The following is an 18871-nucleotide window of genomic DNA, read 5'->3' on the forward strand; positions in this document are numbered from 1 at the left end:
AACTAGTGCATCTAAGTAAGCCGTCATTCTAAGGAAAGTTACACAAAAGAACATGAAACATGTTATATACATCACGGCATGCAATGTAACCTAATTCATGTTTTATATGTCTTTTGTTCTTGATTCTTTATGTTGGTTATGTGCATCGTTCTTTATTTTTAGTTTTGTCTATGTATGTAAGCTGCCTTTGTTATGTTCCATGGGGTTTGTGGATGGTCTCCCAAGAGGTGGGGCTACCTGACAATCAATCACCACAAGGAAATCTGCCCAATAAATCTGGAGGGTCTTCTGCAGTGGTGGTTAATTTCTAATGTGCTTAGGAGTTTTGGTGAGTTATTAAGCGTCTTCTGTGCCTAATGCAAATTATTGGGCTTTTCAACCTGTTTGTTCTGTCTTAGGACTACACTTTGAATTCATGTTTTGGGGCTTAGTTTACATTGGATTACCTTACTGTTTTAGGCAACACCATTTTGCATCTTTGTGAGTGTCAACCATATTGACTGGTAAAACAGAATTACTGGTCATCAGTTTTTTCTAGTGTAACATTACGGTTCTCCATGTGGTAATGCACTGTAACGCACTGTAAATAAACAAACTTTTGCAATTCAATGTGATATTACACATTTCATTACCTGTTTTGTATGCTTCATTTTCTCTGAAGGCATCTTTTGTATTTCTGAAGCTATGATAATCTGACATGTAATTTAACTATTGCTCTTGTACATCTATTTAAATGAAGAACATGTCTCTAAGGGGTCTATATCAGGGATTGCAGTGAGGCAAGACAATTAATTTCCCAAAGCAAATTTAAAATAACCACATAATCTATAAGACTATTCATTATTCTATAATGAAAGATAACTGAACAACAATCACTGGCATTCCTTCTTATTAGGCATATATTGTATTATGTATATAAAACCTTCTAATATAATGCACACTAAATGTTACATATTCTATAACATGTACTGTATAACTGTACATTATGTTGTCTGAACTGCATATATTATATTAGTAAATATCATGTAATCAATACTATGTGCATTACTGGGTTTCAATTTACAAGTAATCTTAAAACAGAACAAAAAAAGTACGTATTTAATAAAATTAGGCAGGTTCTAATCATAGACAAACAGAACTTTCTTTGTACTCCAGGGGAAATTTGACTTTTTACCGAAGCTCTTTAAATAAATCCACAGGTAGATAGAGATAAATAAACACATACATACACACCATGGGCTGAACACACACCAGAATGCCTAAAAAGCAAGAAAAGTACAAAGAAAGAAAACTTCTGACTCTACAGTCCCAGTGAGGCATTATGCAGACGTATTAGTGCTGACATAAAGGAGCCCCCTATAGCATTTCTTCAAATACTTCTGCTGAATGATTCATTGGCTGAAAGTCTTCAGTGCCCGTGTGTCAGTGTGAGGCTGTGCATCATTGTTCATAACGGCACTCAGGTGTGTTTACATTTTCTCCAGGGGTTCAGTGTGCATCCTATAACTGAGCTGTCCCTTTTAATTAGCTACTGGGCCTCTCTTGAAATGATGCTACCAGCCCAGCACACCACAGTGTAGAAAACCACACTGGCTTCTATCGAGTTGTAGAGGATAACTGTAGGTGTTATTGTACCAAAAAAATAATAATTTCCAGACAGATGGTGACCACACTTAAATTCAGGTCCAGGTCTGTACAGCCATATGGCAGTCTCACTAACCACTATGTTACAGTACCTTTTGGAAGGGACGGACGTGCAGTGGTTAATGATGCTACCACATGGATTCACCATCTTGGACTTGAATTGAGCTCCAAGTTTCTGGATGTGTGAAGTCTGCATCTACCTGGGTTTTTCTCCACTTACTCTGGTTTTCCTTCTTTATCCTAAAAGCATTCTTCCTACATTAATTAGCCACTCTAAATTGGCACTGTGCAAAAGGCAATGTGGGTATCTGCATTAGTGGGCTACTAATAGATACTGTAGCTGCTCTGTCATCAGCATTTTTTTCACTTTTACAACCCAGTGTTGCCAGGATAGGTTGTCATCCCCATGACCCTGAACTGGAGTATGTGGGTTCAAGAATGTTGTAACAGTACTCTCTACATCAGGGGTCTCCAACTCCAGTCGTGGAGAGCTACTGTGGCTGCAAGTTTTCATTCTAACTCTTTTCTTAATTAGTGACCCGTTTTTGCTGCTAATTAACTATTTCCCTTTATTTTAATTGATTTTTCTTTAGACTCTGATCACTGAATTGATTTTCCTCTTAAACAGGAAACATAAATTTGATGTGAAGTGAGCCAACAGATGATCAGCTAAGTTGGGGCCTCAAACTCCAACCAGCTTCACTTCATTCGGTTTCTTAATTTGAAGCCAATTCTCATTGCTAGTTAAACTTGTTATTTAATTCCAATGGCGCTCATTCTGCCATGGCAGATACTTCCAAAACTGTTGATATTCTTTCTTAAGAGCACTGTCAAAATGTTTTGTGGACCTGAGCAGATCAATATCACCGAGGCCTTCACCTTTCTTTATTTTCAGTTATTATGTGATGGTCGCAGGTTGTTGTTTATGTGTTGGTACATTTTGTGTCTTAATATTGTTTGGTTGCTAATTAAGGAAAATGAAATCATTAAGTGGCCTGCATCTTAAGATGTGCATCAATTAAAATTAAGGCTAAGAGTTAATTAGCAGCAAAATCTGCTCACTAATTAAGAAAAGGGTTAGAATGAAAACCAGCAGCCACAGTAGCTCTCCAGGATTGCAGGTGGAGACCCCTGCTCTATATTAACTCATCAGTGGTTAGGGTGCTGCTGCTAATGACACTCTGACACACAGTGAAACAAGTAAAACTGAACAGTGCCGCATACAAAATAATGTGCTGTACCAGAAAGTGACTAGTTAATTTCCAAGACCAAGTGAACTGCCAAAGAGAGAAAATCTGAACATTGGTACTGCAAAAAAAAAAAAAAAAAAAGTTGCAAATGATTTTTTTTTAGCAAATGAATTTGTTCCAACTGTATTTTCAGTCTCGACTGTATTCACTTTGACAGATGCTCTCTTTTCGCCAAGAGAATCCACACGTGCAAAACCATGCAAAGCCCTCACCAGAAAAACTGGCAGCACTTTTGTATGAGGCAGTGAGCTCTCATCTTTGTTCTTTCATAATGGAGTACTATTAAAACAAAGCCCGAGTCATGTACAGTCAGCAAAACACACTCACTCAGACTGAGTTATGTTCTATACTCCAAAAACTCTCAATAAACAATGCAGTGGTGTGTTTTATGAATCTGAAAACAATCAATACATTTTCTGAATCTGTTAATCTGGGCTTCTAGAGACTAACATTTGAGATTTTGAAAACAAAACACTCCCAGATCTGAAATTTGTAATTCCCTTGAGAATCAACATCTTATGACCCTGAACTGGAAAAACATGAACATGTCATGAAATAAATATTTAGAGAATCGTGTATTTCTCTTTCTTCACTTTTGAAAATACAGTTAATCCATACATCTTTATCTGACTTATATAAGATGTAGCTATGGATCCTAATACTATTATCTGTTGAGCTGCACACAGCTCAGTAAATAAATTGATTCAAAGCCGCTTTATTCACTTCAGGGGCACAAAATCAGAGCCAAACATGATGCAATGCAGAAAATACCCTGGACAGGCCACTATTCTAATGCAGTACACACATACGCACCCTGCCACCTTTCACACACCAATTAACATAACATGGATGCTTTTATAACATAGGAGGGTAGTACTAGGGTGTTATACCGTGTTAGCCATTATGAATGTAGAGAAAAGCCAAGAAAAATGACACCTTTTATTGGCTAACTAAAAAGATTACAATATGCAAGTTTTTGAGACAACTCTGGCCCCTTCTTCAGGCAAGAGGTTTACAAGATGATTAAATCTTGCCTGAAGAAGGGGCCAGAGTTGCCTCGAAAGCTTGCATATTTAGTTAGCCAATAAAAGGTGTCATTTTGCTTGACTTTTCTTAATATAGGAGGGAAAACTAACCAAGACACAGGAGAACATAGAAAAGCCACATAGAAATACCAAAGGCCAGAATTTGAACCCAACAATCTGGAGGTGAGAAGCTGCAGGGCCAACCACTGCACCACTGTGGCATCCATTTAGCAAATACATTAAATATTTGATGTGCATTATAAACACTATTTGAATATTCATCTATATACTGTATTTTTTAATGTTAATTATTCCAGTGCAATGTCTTGGGGAACCATGGCTGCTTCCTATTCCAGTAGAAATGGGTGCAAAGAGGGAACCAGCAATGGACTTGATGCCAGTCTACTTCAGGGCAGTATCATAGCTTTATAATTAAAGATGAGTTGGTACTTATTGGTATGTATGTTTATTTCTTCCAGCAACACACAGAAATGGTCTTATATATTTTCAGGAAGATTAGAGGATAATTCAGGGAGTGACCAGCGTAGCATAGTATATATAGCAGGGGCTCCCAAGTTCAGTCCTGGGGTACCAAGGTGGCCACAGGGTTTCATTCCAACCAGTTTCTCAAATAAATAATTCAGTATTACACCTAAATGATGTAACTGTTTAATTAGTCTTTTTCTTCTCTTATTTCAAAATTCAGAAATATGTCCTAGTATATTTGCATGTAAATAAACATGAGAAATTTGCATTTTTGTCACACCTTTAAATGCTTCTCTTACTATATTCTTTTTTAATTATTGATGATCAGTACAGACAAAGGTATAAATGACAGGAGTACTAAAAGGAAAATTCACTTACAGTATAATAAAGCAAGGCTTAAATGGCCAGAACATAAAAATAGGCAAGATCTTAAAAAAAACAAGAAAAAGAAAAAATACTTAAGTGTTCCACACACAAATGCCTGCTACATTCCCCTAAAACAAGGGTCTCCAACTCCAGTCCTGGGGCCTCATGTATAACGCCGTGCGTAGAATTCGCACTATAACATGACGTAAGCACAAAAGCCGAAATGTGCTTACGCACAGAAAAATCCAGATGCTGGAATCTGTGCGTACTCCAATTTCCACGTTCTTCCGCTACATAAATCCCGGTCAGCGTGAAAAGTAAAGCTTGTGCACGCGCCTTATGTCCCGCCCCAGCTCCCCCCAGAATTACACCTCTTTGAATATGCAAATCAATATAAATCGCCCTTAAGCTCAGCCTTCTGTGAAAAGACAATGGGAAAAGCAAGATGGAAAATATAAGAATTTCTGCGAATACCAAGTGGAGGCAAAGGAAAAACATACTATTTGTTTAATTAACCGTGGTATAATCAACAAAAGGAAGTTGATCGAGTGACATAGCGTGTTGGAGAAACTTGAAAGCTCAGATATCAAAGTCGCCTGTGAAAAAGCGAGTCGTAGCTCCCACCATCTTAGTGTCATATGAAAGCCTATTAGGGTGCAGAGAAAAAAAAGGCACACAGTGGGGAAAAAGCACGAAATGTCAACTTCAATCTCGACATTTCCACTTTAATTATGTTATTTTTTTTTTTATTAAAGTAGAACCTCATAAAGGTCATCTTAAAATCGTTTAATTAACCAGTTTCTCAAATCACATCGTAATTAAAGTAGCACGTTAAATGCTTTGTTTTGTATGTGATCTTCTATGTGCTCTATGTGTGTGAATCACTACTTGCTTCTTAAACCGCTCTCTTCCTCCAACTGGACACAGAATCCATTACATTCGTGATATTACAGCTCTCTGAATAACTAAAATACTGAGATGTATACGTGATATCATTTTCATGACGATAGGAGTTAAAGCATGTTATTAAACATGGGTTTCACGCGCAGCGATTGCGCGACCTTCGATGAAATTATTTATTGCAGCACTACTCAGGGGCGGCTCTAGGCTTGTGGCGGCCTGGGCAGAGAAAGAATCGGTGGCTCCTTCGACCACCAATATCAATATGGTATCTTATGCACGGGGAATGGCCACGTCCATTGTGGACACTGCATAGCCGACTCGTGCTCATGACACAAGTGTTTAACTTTTGTCGAAATTTGACGCTGCGTTTTCAGCTGTGTCGTTATTTTCTCTTTCTGTTTTATATTCAATATATATTGGTGTGGCCGCCCCTGCAATCCTCGCTTTTCTTTCTCCAAGTAACCGATTGCCAGACAATCAGCTCTGTAATAGATGTTAAGCAATCTGTAAGCTTACAGCGCCGATTCTTCAAAACGTTTAAGGAACACTGAAATATCTTCGTAGTACATGTTTAATTATTCTATCCTTCACGCCAGTCCCAGTGAAGAATATAGATTATTTAAATGAAGTTAAAGTTTTACCTGTATAATATAATAAACATATTTTGCTGCATTTCATCTTAAAAATTATATCATCATCATATGTAAATACGCACTTTATAAAGTAGCTCAGGTTGTGTAATATTATAACTGTAGTGCAAGTGGAGTGATTGTACTTATAAGTACAAACAGTTCTATAAGGACCAATTGATTGAGTGAGTTTAAAGTTCTTGGGATGAAACTGTTTCTGAACCGCGAGGTCTGTACAGGAAAGGCTTTGAAACGTTTTGCCATGGCTGAGACAGTGTGTCCTTGAAGTTGTATACCGATAATTCTCATTCCGATCAGCTGCTGCTGTGATTCACACTTAGATACAGTGATATAAATACTCCGAGTGGTGCAGTGAGAGTAATACGGAAAAAGATGATCCACTGTGGCAACTCCTAACGTGAGCAGCTGAAAGAAGAAGAAGAAAGTGCAGTGAGAGTAACAACGCTAAAGCAGTTATGGTATTTGGAATACTATGGCTATTCCCTGGTCCATTATATTGTTACAAGTTAATTACAATCAAATGCATTACACTAATAAACAATATGCGGTTAGTTTCAGTGTATTTATAAAGCCGCGTTAGGAAAATAAGGTGTAACCACACAGGAACAGTAGCACTGCTTTGACACTGCGTGCCGCCAGTCTGGGAGAACTTCCGTATGACAAGGTATGAGGTACCGTGGAAAAGTGCGTGGCTTTACGCCAAGTGTAGGTTTTATACATCGCGATTTGAACATGGAAAAGTTCTTACGCAATATTTCTGTGCGTACGCACCGTTTATACATGAGGCCCCTGGAGAGCTACTGTGGCTGCTGGTTTTCACTCTAACCCTTTTCTTAATTAGTGACCAGATTTTGCTGCTAATTAACTCTTTGCCTTAATTTTAATTGATGCACAACTTAAGAGTCAGGCCCATTAAATATTTGTGTCCTTAATTAGCAACCAAACAATATAAAATGTACCAACACATAAACAACAACCTGCGTCCATCACACAATACCTGAAAATAAAGAAAGGTGAAGGCGTCAGTAATGTTGATCTGCTCAGCTCCACAAAACATTTTGACAGCGCTCTTAAAAAAGAAAACTAACAGTTTTGAAAATGTCTGCCATGGCAGAATGAGCGCCATGGAATTAAATAACAAGTTTAATTAGCAACGAGAATTGGCTTCAAGTTAAGAAACTGAATGAAGTGAAGTTGGTTGGAGTTTGAGGCCCCAAAGTAGTTGATCATCTGTTGGCTCACTTCACATTAAATTTGTGTTCAGGTGACGTTTAAGGAAAAAAGAATTCAGCGCTCAAGAGTCTAAAGAAAAGTCAATCAAAATAAAGGGAAATAGTTAATTAGCAGCAAAAACTGGTCACTAATTAAGAAAAGAGTTAGAATGAAAACTTGCAGCCACAGTAGCTCTCCACAACTGGAGTTGGAGAACACTGCCCTAAAACTTTAGCAAACACATTTTGTAAATTTTGTATTGACACAAAAAAGGCAGAAACTGGGAAATAACAGCTTGTTTAATAAATGCAGGAGTTCAGTTAAAAACAGCAGGTGGGTGGTGTGAACATCTGCAGTTAAGGGGGTCCACAGGACTGAATCTGAAGTGGAATCGAGTGACACAAAATACTTAAGTGTGACCTTTTTTATTACATATGCCACTGTAAATTGCAATAAATAACTCTAGAGACAGTATGACCACCACCCAGGACAACATGAGACCATGACAAAAAGGGTGTCTTTGACATCATTTTGCTTCTGCTGTTACAGAATCAGCATTTACTGTAAACTAATCAGCTTTAATCTCTGTCTGTAGATCAAAAATTCAGGAAGCACATTAAAAACAAAAATACATGGAGTAAATTATTGATAAATGTAAGGTGCTATGTTGCAAAAGTTTTAATACCTGGACATCAAAGTTTTGTGTCCCTACCTTCAAAATGATGACTGATGAATGAATGGACCAGTCAACTTAAACCGTTTACTTTTTAAAACACCTCACATCTGTGCGACACCTCTAAATCAAAAATGAGTGGAGAAAATTACAGATTTCTTTACTCTAAACAGACAAATGCAGAACAAATTTTACAGAAAATGCTGAGTCAATACAAGTGGGCTGAATGTTTGATCACAATAAATACACTGTACACTAACTAAATATTTCTGCTTGTTCAGTGAAGAATTCCACCTACTAAGCACTAAGGCGGTTACCCACAGTAGTGGGTAATTAAAAGCCATTGTATGCATAATGTTAATGTTGCAGAGACTGATTCCTCTACATTCATGCAAAGAACAACCCAAACATCTTCCATTTGTTAATATGACAAGGTCACTCTTTTGGGACAGACTCTGTGGCACTGACATACTGTATAATGAACAGGTTCACAAACAAATTGATGGAAGCACTTTATTTAAACTTATATTGGCATATCTAGCATATTGAAAGGTCCCTTTTATCCTTTCATTTCTACACAACATGACCTGGAAAAAGTTACACAAAAGAACTAATGAGCACGCTCTAAAAGTAATGAGGCGAGAAACCAAGAGGTGTAGCGACATCACCACCTTATGGAGAGAACATGCTATTGTAACTGCCCAGGTTTAAAGAATATTGCTATCACAAGGTTAGAAATTCAAGACCCTAGGGTGACATATATGAATTGGTGTCAGGAGTTAGGACAAGGGTTTGTGTTTGTGAGTCCTTAAAAGAAGATGGCCTGTAGAGTGTTTGGCATAAACCCACAGTAGTGGCAGGTGAACTTTAGAGCTGACATATTGAGCCTGTCTGGACAACAGCTCACACACAAGAGGTGTGTTTAGATTTGGATCTTGTTGTCCACGCTCTCAAAAATAACGCGTTATTAATGGTACTTCACTGGGCAGTTTACTTCCTCAATGAATCATTGCTTAACAATCGACTATTTGTTCCTGAGGAGGTTTATTTGCACGTAATATCAGTTCTTTGGGATTTGAAAAAGGTTTCTAATATGCAGACAAAATAAAAAAGGAACTTAGCCTGTGCTATTTTATGCAGCAACAATGTTTAAAATCATAAACCAGTTGGTATTTCACAAATCTGTTATCATCTGTTCATATCTATTTATTGATTCTTTTACAGATCTAGAAACATATGTGCTCTTTCCTGAACTTTCACATGGCTGGTTCTCTCAGAAGCCAAAAATGGCTACCCTAATTATTACTTTGGCACCTTAGACAGCTAGTCACTAGGTGGTCTTAAGTTTGACTTTGAAGGGTACTGTAAAAAGCTTTTCTTTTTTTATGACACCTTACTCAGTTTACTAATGTCATCCTAGCCTGACTTTTGCCCCATAGAACACTGCCGTTTTATTCGGACTTTCCTCGTCCATCACTTGTACAGGGCATTCAAAATAACTAGCATCTCTAATAAGAGATTAAATGAAATGTGAAACATACACAACACTGTAATTTGGCAGCACTAGAATACGTTCATATGTTCTACATATCTTTTTTCTTTATTTTGGTCCTCAAAGGTACTACTGTAAATTATAATGTCAACTTACTATTGTAGATTGTACACCCGAGACTATGAACTTTCGCTACCCTGTGTTTTAAAATCAATTCAGAAAAAAATATTAATCAGGTCAGAGATTAAAGACGCACTTGTGGATGAAGTATCAACGTTAACAGGTTGCCCATTTTATGTTTGCATGTGTCCCTCTATTTAGGGAACAGAGATATTGGAGCACGCTTATTATGCGCTAAAGTGGGCACACATACGTTAGTTTGAGAAAATACGAGTTATGTCTCGAAAGAAAACCTTTCGGGTTCTAAAACAACTGAATATCACTGCTATTGTTTCATACTGCATTCTAACTGAACATCAAGTTTAGCTACGAGCATCACCCAGACCGGACTTGAGGCGCAAAGTCTGCAGCTACTGTACAGCCCTTAAAACCCTGCACCACGATCGGGGATTACAGTCCCCGTGTATAATTAGGAAAACAATTTCAATGCATCGCTATACAGGCCATGACTAGTAATGCGAATGTTGAACTAACACAGCAATTACACGTCCTATATATCCCGTGGCCAAAGGCTAGCTAGTGCATTTTAACGGCGGTGTTGTGATGATCCACTAGTAGGTCGCGTGATGTGACGGAATTCCCGATCCAGTCGCACTCCGCTCTAAAAGAACTTCGTATGCTTAGATCGAGAGTAACCTTTGAAATGTCTTCTTTCCCCTAGTCCGCGAACTTTGGAATGTAAGACTTCAACTGACTTTTATGTCTTAGAAGCAAACACTGCTGCCTTTATTTCCCCGCCATGTATTCAGTCTGCACTGTTTTGCTTACGTTTGATTTAACTTTATTGTTAGAGCTAAAGGAAATCCCGACAGAGAGCCACGTAGCAGGGCTCAAGCAAGACTGTTCCATATTTTTAAAGGGAAATCACCCCATGTGTTTACCTTGCTGAAAACTTCCAAGTCATCATCTTCATCCAGCTCCAGCATGTGCCGTGAGAAATCCGGAGAATTAAGTGCTGGGTTACACTTGGGAGTGGACGCTGAACTTAAGCTTTCATTCTCCATGCTAATCGGATGCAAGCTGTTGCAACCGACGAGATCAGCAAAACGCATGAAAAAAAAAGCTAAAACCTGAGAGCGCTTTCGGATTGCAGTGGCGCGGCTTACTGCGCAACAGCGGAAACATCGTAGCCTGGCAGAGAAAAAAAGTAGGCGAGATATCCTGAAATAGTGCCATTAGTTCCTCGGCAGTTTTATGTGCGTTTCTCTCCGATAACAATCACTTCGTTTTGATTCTAGATAGAACTAGCAATATGATAGTGGATAGAATCACATCGTATAAATGTCTTGCAGAGTATTTGTGTTATGCTCTTGGTTTCCGATCACATCTTCTTTAATCTCTATTAATCATCATGTGAAGTTGTATTAACTTTTACCCAGGTGAAACTTTACAAATATCAGTTATTTCCTTATGTCACGTAGAGCCGTTTTTTATTTAAATGCACGCTCTGTGTTATATCGCAACGGGAGATTAAGGATGTTCCAAATAAAAAATGTGAGTGGATGCTACCACACGAGGTTAGCTTTAAACATTCAATTTCATTGATTAAAAAAGCGCATGTTACGTTAAAATAGAAAGTCAGATTGTATTTCAGAGTCCACTCATCTTTAACAGTAAAATGACAAATGCGTGACGTTTGGTAGCCCAATCACATATTGTGTGATTTTTCCCGTCTGGTACATGCTGTGATTTTATATTTAATTTTTTTTCATCGTAATACTTGTGATGCGATGCTGGTGGCTGTTATGTTCAGTAATGCTTGTCTATTGCGGTTGCGATATGAGTTTTGTGAATGTGCTGCATGACTACCAGCAAATAATTTTTACGTATTGTAAGTTTACTGACATTAAAATAAAATTTATAATTACGTGTCAGATGCAAATTATCAATCCACAACACCTCACATTTGAGATGTTCAGTTCATTTACAAAAGACGTATATGGTACTATGTGACCTTATACTGTACAAACCCTCACCTTAAACTGAAAAGGCAGGCCCGTAATTTAACAAGAAGGTTTAGAAATTAGATGGGATTCCGCTATTTGTTAGAAAGTGGCATAAGCTCGTTTCTCATATAAATGAAGGACTTTATTCATTATAACAGCGTGCCCAATTAATCAATTAGTCCTTTCTCTAGAACCCTTTCTGGATATTTTCAATGATAAAGAGCAATAAACAGAAAACAAAATAGAGTTTATGGAAATTGACTGAAATTAGAAGAGTTTGAACACCTCATCTTGATCTTAAACAGTGTACTAGGTGCATTTTTCACAGTCTAGATGGAGTTTTCTCTTTTTTTGTAGGTTATTTTTAATGATTAATAAGGTTTGTCAGGACTGTTAGGTAATGTTATTACAGTATAATTGTTATGAAGATGTTTTTAGATAGATAGATAGATAGATAGATACTTTATTAATCCCAAGGGGAAATTCACATCTGAAGTGGTTTACAATAACAAAACATTCATACAGTTTGAATGATTATAAATACATGCGTCTGAGAACAAAAGTAAAGCACAAGAAGTGTATTTCTCTAGTTAGTACCAAGGCTTGATGATAAAGTAGAGCTCAAACAACAGCACAGTGGCCTAATGCTCAGTTAGGCTGACAGAGCTATAATAAACTAGGAGCAGACTGGTGTGTTAGAAAGTCTAAGTTGTCCCAAGACTTTTTGCAAAGAGGCATGACTTCTGAAACATCAGCAGACTGAGAGCAGTTTCAGTGGTCTTTGAACGCTCATTGTGTAAAAGCATTGTGTTATAGCATTTGTGGCAGCAGATAACTTGAAGCACAACAAAGATGACTTGTGGGGTCATATGGAGAGACTAGGGACTGGAGGGATTCAGGAGCAGAGACATGCAAGGACTTGTAGGTCACAGCCAGTTTTTTGAACCAAAGGTTTGCTGCAGATGGAAGCCAAAGAAATATTATGAATAAAACAAAGAACAGAATGCTGCATTTAGTATCTGCATTCTCAAGGAGAAGGAGAGGTCTGCTAGGATTTCTCCAGCCAAAGGTGGACGTGAGTCTGAACAATGAATTAAGTGACACAGGTAATGAGGAAGAGTCAAATGTTGTGAGTGCTTTCAAGAAGCAAATTAGGCAACTGAAGATGTGTTGATAGAAAGGAGATGAAATTATTAAATGATTTTTTTTTTGTCTACCTAGGTAGTCAGGGGTGGTTGGGGGCTGTCAAAAAACAGGGCATTCCTTATGTGATTTTGGCCTATACAAGAAATAAATTGTTGTTGTTGTTCAGAGTCATAACAATTGCTCTGAGAGATAATGCAAGTGTGTTTGAATAGCAGATGACTACAATTTGTACAAAAATCCAACAATACCTAGAATAAAGTGATTTACTTAAAAGCACTCCTTTAGTCTATGTTGATAGTGTCTTCACATTTACAAGAATATTAAGTGCTCTTTTGTTTAATGAACATACCAAGCTCTCTAGTTAGACATTTTACTAAGCTCTAAAGGTGTACTGCTGTAACATGACATGACATAATGGAGGAAGAGATATGTGGGAACATTACGGTTGATGGGAAGGAGCTTGTCTTGGCAGCATGGTGGTGACCAACACTGGATGGGGAGGCAGTCCATTTGCTGAATAACTTAACATGCATGTCTTAGGAATATGATAGGAAAAAAATGCATGGAGACAACCCCATACAGATAGAGGCAGACTATGCAAACCCTACACAGACTGCAAATGAGCACATTATTCAAACCTAGGATGGTGTATCCATAAGGTCGCAGCACTAAGCCTTGTAACAGCACATATAAGTATTTCCTGTTGCATATATGATATTATACATCTCTCTCGCTCTCTCTCTCTCTATATCTATATCTATATCTATATATATATATATATATATATATATATACATATATATATTGTAAACGCTGGCCCGGACACAGACAGACGGACATCGTAATCTCACCCAACACACTTTTATTTACAATATTTACAAGTTAATTTAGTCACGTGCACTCCCCAGTGCCTCCAGCACCGATCCCCCAATGTCCAGGCCACACAGTCTCTGTGCCTCTCTCTCCTGGCCGCCTCTAGTCGTCCCTCCAGCTCCGTCCTCTTCCACCTGACTTCTGCCCATGACTGGAGGAAGGCGGCCCCTTAAATGGGAACCCGGATGGGCTCCAGCTGCTTCCCGGCATTCCTCGAGCCACGCCCCAGTGTGGCGGAAGTGCCGGCTGCGCATCCGGAAGCCGTCCGGGTGTCCCCCGTCGTCTTCCCCCCAGCACTTCCTGGTGTGGCGGAAGTGCTGGGCTCCTGGGACATTCAGGCACTGGGGCGCCGCCTGGCGATGGCCACGGGTCCCTACAAGTCTGGGCTTCCAAACCTTTCACCTGAGGCCCCCAACATAACCAGGGCGGACGCCCCCTCGCGGTCTGGAGGAGGCACAAGCCCTCCTCCGGTCCTCCTGGGCGTCCCGGCCGGGGACCAAAATATATATACAGTCAACCCTCGTTTATCGCGGTTAATCCGTTCCAGACTCTGCCGCGATAAATGAATTTCCGCGAAGTAGAAACCATATGTTTGTATGGTTATTTTTATATATTTTAAGCCCTTATAAACTCTCCCACACTGTTAACATTATTAGAGCCCTCTAGACATGAAATAACACCCTTTAGTCAAACGTTTAAACTGTGCTTCATTACAAGACAGAGATGGCAGTTCTTTCTCACAATTAAAAGAATGCAAACATATCTTATCTTCAAAGGAGCAGCGCTCGCTAAGAAAAGCAAACAATCAAAAAATCATTACGTACTTTTAAGTATACAGAAGCACCGCGATAAAGCGGCATTTTGTAGAGGAGTGTCCTATCTTCTAGGCAAACAGCCACTGTGTAAACAGCCCCCTCTGCTCACACCCCCTCCGTCAGGCAGAGAGACAGAGAGAAGCAAACAAAACAAGCGCCACGCGGGAAGCATATCTTTTAGCATTGAGGAGTTTTAGTTAATATGTAATACATGCTCTGATTGGGTAGCTTCTAAGCCATCCGCCAATAGCGTCCCTTGTATGAAATCAACTGGGCAATCAAACTGAGGAAGCATGTAACCTAAATTAAAAGACCCATTGTCCGCAGAAAGCGGCGAACCAGCGAAAAATCCGTGATATATATTTAGATGTGCTTACATTTAAAATCCGCGATAGAGTGAAGCCGCGAAAGTCGAAGCGCCGATATAGCGAGGTATATATTATAGAGGGAGTGCAGAATTATTAGGCAAGTTGTATTTTTGAGGATTAATTTTAATATGGAACAAACACAGTGCTATCAGTCAATCCAAAATGTTAATAAACCTGAAACCTGAATGTTTCACAACGGAAATGTGAGTGTGAACATCATCAGGGGAATACATATGTGCGCACAATTATTAGGCAACTATTAGTGTGCAGATTTATTATGCAACTAAAGGAAAAATGAAAATTTTCCCATCTCACTTGTTTATTTTCATCTGTTATAGTGAGAATAATAAACAAACACCTCAAAATTTACAAATAAACATCTCTGACATTTCAAAAAAAATAAATCAATCAATCAATGACCAATATAGCCACCCTTCTTTCCAATAACAGTCATAAGCCTTTCCATTCATGGAGTCTGTCAGTTTCTTGATCTGTTGATGATCAGCTTTTTGTGGAGCAGTGACTACAGCCTCCCAGACACTCTTCAGAGAGGTGTATTGTTTTTTCCCCCCGTAAATCTAGCGCTTAAGAAGTGCCCAAAAGTTCTCGATAGGGTTTAGGTCAGATGAGGAAGGGGGCCATGTCATTATTCCTTCATCTTTAAGGCCTTTACTGGCTGGCCACGCAGTGGAGAACTTCGATGCAAGTGATGGAGCATTGGCCTGCATAAAAATCATGGTCTTTTTCCTGTATCACTGTTTGAAGAAAGTGTCTTCGAAAAACTGGCAGTAGGTTTGGGAGTTGATTTTGAGTTCATCTTCAATGCAAAAGGTCCAACTAGCTCATCTTTAAAAATACCAGCTCATACCAGTACCCCACCTCCACGTTGGAGTGGAGCTCTGTGCCCATTACTGATCCACTTGTATTAAAAGCACTCCTTTAGTCTATGTTTATAGTGTCTTTCACATTTACAAGAATATTAAGTGCTCTTTTGTTTAATGAACATACCAAGCTCTCTAGTTAGATATTTTACTAAGCTCTAAGCGTGTACTGCTATAACGTGACATGACATAATGGAGGAAGAGATATGTGGGAACATTACGGTTGATGGGAAGGAGCTTGTCTTGGCAGCATGGTGGTGACCAACACTGGATGGGGAGGCAGTCCATTTGCTGAATAACTTAACATGCATGTCTTAGGAATATGATAGGAAAAAAATGCATGGAGACAACCCCATACAGATAGAGGCAGACTATGCAAACCCTACACAGACTGCAAATGAGCACATTATTCAAACCTAGGATGGTGTATCCATAAGGTGGCAGCACTAAGCCTTGTAACAGCACATATATGTATTTCCTGTTGCTTATATGATATTATACATCTCTCTCTCTCTCTATATATATATATATATATACATATATATATTGTAACGCTGGCCCGGACACAGACAGGCGGACATCGTAATCTCACCCAACACACTTTTATTTACAATATTTACAAGTTAATATAGTCACGTGCACTCCCAGTGCCTCCAGCACCGATCCCCAATGTCCAGGCCACACAGTCTCTGTGCCTCTCTCTCCTGGCCGCCTCTAGTCATCCCTCCAGCTCCGTCCTCTTCCACCCGACTTCTGCCCATGGCTGGAGGGAGGCGGCCCTAAATGGGAACCCGGATGGGCTCCAGCTGCTTCCGGCATTCCTCCGCCACGCCCCAGTGTGGCAGAAGTGCCGGCTGCGCAACCGAAGCCGTCCGGGTGTCTCCCGTCGTCTTCCCCAGCACTTCCTGGTGTGGCGGAAGTGCTGGGCTCCCGGGACATTCAGGCACTGGGGCGCCGCCTGGCGGTGGCCACGGGTCCCTACAGGGCTGGGCTTCCAAGCCCTTCAACCGAGGCCCCCAACATAACCAGGGAGGACGCCTCGCGGTCTGGAGGAGGCACAAGCTCTCCTCCGGTCTTCCTGGGCGCCGGGGACCACATATATATATATATATATATATATATATATATATATATATACTCAGCAAAAGAAACGTTCCTTTTCCAGGACTGTGTATTTCAACAATAATGTTTTAAAAATCCAAATAACTTTACAGATCTTCATTGTAAAGGGTTTAAACAATGTTTTCCATGCATGTTCAATTAACCATAATCAATTAATTAACATGCACCTGTGGAATGTCGTTAAGACCTTAACAGCTTACAGAAAGTAGGCATTTAAGGTCACAGTTCTAAAATACAGGACACTAAAGAGACTTGTCTACCGACTGTGAAAAACACCCAAAGAAAGATGCCCAGGGTCCCTGCTCATCTGCGTGAGCGTGCATTAGGCATGCTGCAGGGAGGCATGAGGACTGCTGATGTGGCTAGGGCAATAAATTGCCATGTCCGCACTGTGAGACGCCTAAGACAGCGCTACAGGGAGACAGGAAGGACAGCTGATCATCCTCGCAGTGGAAGAGCCGGATCTCAATCCCATTGAGCACGTCTGGGAACTGTTGGATCGCAGGGTGAGGGCTAGGCCATTCCCCAGAAATGTCCAGGAACTTGCAGGTGCCTTGGTGGAAGAGTGGGGTAACATCTCACAGCAAGAACTGACAAATCTGGTCCAGTCCATGAGGAGGAGATGCACTGCAGTACTTCAAGCAGCTGGTGGCCACACCAGATACTGACTGGTACTTTTGATTTTGAGCCTCCCTTCATTCAGGGACACATTGTGAAACATTTTTAGTTTATGTCTTATGGTGTTGACTCTTTTAGTGTTCATACAAATATTTACACATTAAGTTTACTGAAAGTAAAAACAGTTGAAAGTCAGAGGACGTTTCTTTTTTGCTGAGTAATATATATATATATATAATCCAACGTCTGTGTGTATGTCTGTGAAATTTTCACGAGACAAATACTTAGATTTAGATCGGGTTTTTCGATAATTTGCTTGAACATTCTGGTTCATTTTGCACCTTCCCTCATTGCGCTAAGAATCATAGTTTGTTTGGAGTAGCAGTATATTTGCGCTAATCTAAAACAGAAGCTGTGGGCTGAGGGAGGGGAAGTGTTACGTCAGGAGTGGGGAGCGGGCAGGACCCTCCTCACTGTCCTGTTTCACTATTACGCATGGAGCGCAGTGGCAGCTAGTACTTTATAATGCTTAAAGTATTTAATATACTGTAGGCTGTTTAAAAATGAGGACTTTGAAAAAAAATGAAACTATACCTTCACTCTTTGTAGCTTTGTTTTATCATGGAAGGGTTTATTGATGATAAAAAAAATAGGCAATTTTATTCCCACACCCAGAGTCTTTGTTGCATAGACCCACATGTTCTTCACCCCAACTCTCATTCTCTTACCTTTGCACTCACCTGGCCTGTAAGGAGAGACATCCCAGCAGCATTGGCACCTTGAACTGGCTGCTTCTGTGCTTTACTTCACCTATTAGAATATGTCTCTTCTTTATTCATTTATGCCCCAGGTGACAACTGAGAGCAAGTAGTAAATGTAAGTGGTTCAAGAGTTTTGATTTTGTGCATATGAAAAGTCCAGAAAGGTTACCAATTAAAGTTCTGGTATTTTCATTTTGCTAGCCTGCAGTTTTAACAGTGGTGTTTCCTTTTTGGCTAGTTTAGCTTTGTGGTTGCTGTCTCTACTAACCCTCATTGTTTCTGTGGTTAGCCAAACTGTTACAGAGATCAGATGTTCAATTACATAAAAAAAACTTTCACTTTAAACATGCAGTTATAGTAACATAAAAAAATCTATAATCCTTATTAATACTTTAAAGTTCAAGAATAAAATCACATTATGCTACATTTTATAAACAAAGCAGCCAAATTATTCTTCATT

The 18871-nt window shown here is 39.4% G+C and overlaps 1 protein-coding gene across 2 annotated transcripts in view; it reads right to left on the bottom strand.

Moving 5' to 3' along the window:
• The window catches only part of snx7 (sorting nexin 7), a 156756-nt gene extending 145758 nt beyond the window's left edge, over positions 1-10998 (bottom strand). The window contains exon 1 of one of the 2 annotated variants that reach the window (XM_039734726.1): positions 10763-10998. In XM_039734726.1, coding sequence (XP_039590660.1) covers positions 10763-10933 — 171 coding nt within the window. In that variant the 5' untranslated portion in view covers positions 10934-10998. The remainder of the gene's footprint in view (positions 1-10762) is intronic. The other variant, XM_039734725.1, reaches the window with a different exon arrangement.
• Positions 10999-18871: the final 7873 nt, after the last annotated feature.

Source organism: Polypterus senegalus, chromosome 14 (assembly GCF_016835505.1).
Source record: "Polypterus senegalus isolate Bchr_013 chromosome 14, ASM1683550v1, whole genome shotgun sequence".
NCBI lineage: Eukaryota > Metazoa > Chordata > Cladistia > Polypteriformes > Polypteridae > Polypterus > Polypterus senegalus.